The 5,000-nt window shown below is 40.4% G+C and overlaps 1 protein-coding gene across 1 annotated transcript in view; it reads right to left on the bottom strand.

Moving 5' to 3' along the window:
- The window catches only part of SALL1 (spalt like transcription factor 1), a 14,705-nt gene that overhangs the window by 4,034 nt on the left and 5,671 nt on the right, over nt 1-5,000 (bottom strand). Inside the window, exon 3 of the mRNA XM_063437412.1 lies at nt 1-3,347. This exon is cut by the window's left edge and continues 45 nt beyond it. Coding sequence (XP_063293482.1) covers nt 1-3,347 — 3,347 coding nt within the window. The remainder of the gene's footprint in view (nt 3,348-5,000) is intronic.

Raw genomic sequence — 5,000 nt, 5'->3', positions numbered from 1 at the left:
GGCAAATGGTTTTTCACCAGTGTGGGTCCGCTCATGTATTTGTAAAGCACTGGAGGAAGAGAAGGATTTTCCACATGCATTGCAGTAATGCTGCCTGGGAGTCCTTCTGGACATGCTTGGAAGGAGAACCGGGGATGTGGCGGAAGATGGTAAAGATCCTGAAGAAATTATACTAGAAGTCTGTTCTTTATTGTCCTGAGGAGAGCCATGCATGAAACCATTAAACTCAGTCTTTATTATGGTTGCCAGTGGATTGGGAGGTGGAGGAGCAGGAGAGTTGGTATTGGTCATGTTGGGGCTAGGTTCAAAGAGCTGTGATGGCAGATCTCGCATCTGGTGTGTCAGCATGTGCTGCTTCAAATTACCTTTTGTGGAAAAGCCACGATTGCAAACTGTGCAAATAAATGGTCTCTCTTTGGTATGGCTTCTGTAATGAATGTCCAAGGCACTCTGACATGCAAATGTTTTGCCACAAATATCGCAGATTGTATTCTTGAATTTACTCCGCTCTCTGAATGGAAAAAGTAAACCCAAAGGTTCTTCTTTCACAAACTTATCTGTGTTACTGGAAGTCAAGTCCAAAGCACCTCCATTAGCAGGAGTGGGTGACATTCCATTGGGAAATTCTGGAGGCAAAGCTCTTTGTTGCTTTTCTTCTGTGTTTGGTGACTTTATGTAGTCATTGGTGCTGTTTGAAGGTGATAAAGCATGCATTGAATAAGTAGACTCAGAGGGAGCTGGGCTTTCAGCACCCTGGCTATCCATATCTCCGCCAAGAGATGAGGAGTCATTAGTCATACCATCACCCTCAACAGAGCCATTCTCCGTAGACTTCAGGCTAGCTTGAAGTTGCTCAGCAAGCCCAGCACTGATCATCTTCATCTGATTCTCCAAAGCAGCAATACTAGATATTTCAGGGGGCAATGGTGAGGAAGAAAGACTATCGTGGGATGCATCTAAAGATCTAGGCGTGTCTGGGACACTGCTATCAGGACAATCTTCCATGTTTTCATCAGAGAAGTTGTCTAGATCATCTATAGTTTTCTCATCAAAAGACCCAGTATCAGATTCTATAGAATCAGGATAATTTTCAGGAACAGGAAGATTTGGTATGCGGCCTCCCATATGCATCCTGATGTGCTGCTGTAGTACAACAGCATTGGTAAATTTCTTTTCACAAATGGGGCATGAATGTTGGACTCTAAGAGGTGGCATGGCACGGTGGACACTATAATGGGTCTTTAAGTTACCCTTTGTTGTAAAAGCACGGCCACAGACTTTACATTTAAATGGTCTTTCTCCGGTGTGTGTCCTGTAGTGCATTTTTAGGGCACTCTGGCAACTTAAAACTCTGTGACAAATAACACACTCGTTTGGGTCACTTGCCTTTTTGTCAATGTTCTCTACAAGTTGTTGAAGTTTTGAAGTCTCTGATGCAGGTGCTACATCCAGAAGTCCTCCAAATGGAAATTTTGCTTTGAATTGCTCTGACATCAGAGGCAAAAGTGGGTTTGGGAAAGTGGCAGTGCTAATGGGCCCTGTCTCAGTTGCAGGAGAACAGACAGATGTGTTAAAATTGGAGAAACTGTTCGAATGCTGAGAAAGCTCTTCACTTTTGTCTTCCGGTTTTGCCAATTTGTTGGCCTCATCGGGAAGACTGTCATTTTTTTTTGGAACTGGCTCTGCAGCTGGTAGATCTCTTTTTACTGAATCACAGGGACTAACAGTTGGCTGAATTAAGGAAACAGGCTGGGTTTCCTCTGCTTTAATAAATGGTGTCAAGCTTGGAATTGTTGGTGGGAGTGGCATCCCCACCGACGTGGTCAGTGTTGTTAGAACCGGTTTAGTGTCCAACCAGTTTGTTACTGGCTTCTCAGGTGGGATTGACATCCCATATGGAATTCCTGTATCTGTAGGCATATTGTCTAAGTGTTCAGGGACAGGGTATGGATTCATTTGTATATGAGGATATTTCTCCTTGTGTCGTTGAAAGTGAACTTTTAGATTCCCTTTGGTGGAGAACCTGTTTCCACAGATGTTACATTTAAATGGCCTCTCACCAGTGTGAGAACGAAGATGGATCTGCAAGGCACTGTCACTGCCAAATACCTTTGCACAAAACCTACATTTGTGTTTAAAGAAAGATTCATCAGATGAGCTCTTTGCTTCAAAAGTGGTCACGTTTGGGGGCTTCCCTTTTCGCAGGGAGTTAAGGTCCTCTGCTGTTGTTCCTATGCTGGGCAAGGTGTTCGGAAAAATTGGGTTATTGGTGGCAGGTTGAGGTAGTAGTGGATTGGACGCAGGACTCAATAAACTGCTTATTGCAAATGTTGGTGCGGATGTAACAGGTGCTGGTGGATTACTGGGCTGTGAGCCACCAGTGTTTAAAGGGGCTTTCTCTAATGAAGGTGTGGTAACTACTGCAGACAATGCATTCATGCTGGGAGAAGATGTATTGGTGGATGGAATTGTGTTGCCTGGGCTGCTCTGAGGTAGCTGTATTGAGGATAGTTGTTTCATACCACTGATGCTGGCAGACTGGCTTGCAAGATTTTGTGCTAAGCCAGCAGCTGCAGCCAACTGCTGGGACAGGTGGGAGCTCAGCGTGGTTAATGGAGTGGCCGATACCATCAATGGCGCCTGAGGCCCACTCGTAGATGCAGGTATTTCTGCATTCTGTGATGCCAGCAGTAATATTTGGTGACGGATTTGCTCTATTAGGTGCAACTGATGTATCTGCTGCTGCTGTAATGCCAGAAGCTGCTCCATGAGTGCAGGCACAGCCAGCTTATTTTTGGGTGCCCCTGTAGATTTGGCTTCTTGGGAAAACTGTGCCACTGCCACCCTTGTACTCTGAAGATTCTCAATGATAACATTGCTATTTATTACAGAAAAATTCCCCAAGGTTGTCAGATCCCTTACTTGAGGTAGTGAGGTTGTGGTAGCTGAGGTACCCAAGGTGGAATTATTACTACTTGGAACATTGTCGTCCAATTTGTTGGAACCACTGCCGCTATTGCTGACTCCGGAGAGCTCCACCTCCATAGAATCATCTTCTTTGTCAGGCTTGCTATGCTCTGAAAGGTCACTGCAATCTGCTTGATCTGCGTTATTAACTGTGTCATTCATGTGCTCATCAGGATTATCTGAGAGGGAACTTGGTGAGGTGGCTTCAGCGGGTGGTGCTGGATTTTCATTCACAATTAGAACCAATTGATTTTTAGTAGTGCAGTTCTTCTTATGTTGCAACAAGTCTGATAGTTCAAAGAACTCGGCGCAACATCTGCTACAGACATGAGCGTCCTTGTTCTTGGGTGTCCGATGGATTTGACCCCTTTCTGTGACTCCTGAAAATAAAATAAAAATATAAATGAAATACCACAGAAGTTCAGAACTGTTACAAAAATATATATACTTTCAGAGCAAATACAATTTATACAACCCTCGCTATATTGCAGTTGTCGTTCATATTAACAGTTGTGTTGGTAAAGGAAAACAGATCAATATCTGTAGCAGACGAAATATGACTTTTTTGAAAGAGGAAGCATGATCAGTGCTTGTGTCCAAGATAATCATTAACTTCAAATAATCCATCAAAATATAAAATACTATGGACAGGAGACATTGGAAAATAATGAAATTCCATAGCAAATATTGATTTTCAATATCTCATGCTTTTTATTGTCTTGTTGTCCGGTGGGTGCAAATCAACAACTTGAAGGACTCATTAACTATTCCAGTTCCTGTCAACCCGGTTTGTTTTCAATAGTCTCAAATATACCTGACAGGTTGGTCTGTCACTTTGAAGTCATTTAGACACCAATCATTCTGCACTGAAAAGTTAAAGGTGTAATAGGAACCGAACTAAATTGAGAGTCATACATTGGTTGGAAGACACTGTATAATAAAATCAAAATATCAAACTGGTCCTTCACATCTCATTTGGATTAACTCGACCTGTATCAGTTTATGCATTCCATTTATACAAATCTAGAACCTTTAAACCCATTTTAGTTCCACATAACTCAACTCTAATGCATGCATCTAAAACCAAATTTAGTTTGTTATTTAAAGTAAAACTAACAAAATCAGTTGCTAAAATAAGAAAAAAAAAATGGATCTAAAGAATTGTGGCATTATGCACATGACAAAGCCTATACAATTTTACTGTAGAAAATCTGTGGGTACATCACTGTTGCTCAAATGTATCATACCCCCAGACCACTTGCAAATTAAACATAAAAAAAAACTGACTCCAAAACTAAGTGATCCTATTGAAAAACAGGATGGTTTCCCATTGTTCACCCAGCGTGAAGACAGAAACTTCTGTTCTTCAAAATGGTGTGTGGTTATCTTACAAGGCTGTGAAAAAACTGTTTAATTCAGAGATTACCTCCCTGCATGTTTAACAGCAGCCCTAAAAGTCACATAATGGGAGTGTTTCCATGACGTCCCTTTCAATTTAACCAAGAAAGCGACAAGGGGAAAAAAAAAAAACGTAAACCAAATACCTTATTTTTTTTCTTTATTTTTTCTAATTTTAGAAAATGGATTGCATATATATTGTACAGCGCTGTGGAATTTGGTGGCGCTTTATAAATAATAATTTTAAGTAAAATAGGGTGCCTTCCCGAGTACATTAGGTATGGGCCAAATAGATTAGGTTATAAACAGATTATTCTAACTATGCACTTTTTTTTATAGAACATATATATATATATAAAATTATATATACACACACAAAAGTGGTTTCAATTTTAAAATCTAAAAAAACAAAAAAAAACTAAGATAAAACCTTTTCAAAAGCGTGCAGATCTCTCATTTTATGTACTTTTTTATATTTTTATAGAAAAAAACTGTTCAAATTACATTATATGCTGAACCATTTTAAGTTAATAATGGTAGGGGGAAAAATATTTTATATATACGCACAGATTTATGTTTAGTTTCCGAATTCAGACATGACAATGGCAGTTGTGAACTAGTGTTTTGACAATCGA

Source organism: Pelobates fuscus, chromosome 12 (assembly GCF_036172605.1).
Source record: "Pelobates fuscus isolate aPelFus1 chromosome 12, aPelFus1.pri, whole genome shotgun sequence".
Lineage (NCBI taxonomy): Eukaryota > Metazoa > Chordata > Amphibia > Anura > Pelobatidae > Pelobates > Pelobates fuscus.
Note: the sequence above shows the minus strand (reverse complement) of the source record. Positions and strands in the feature narration are given on the sequence as shown.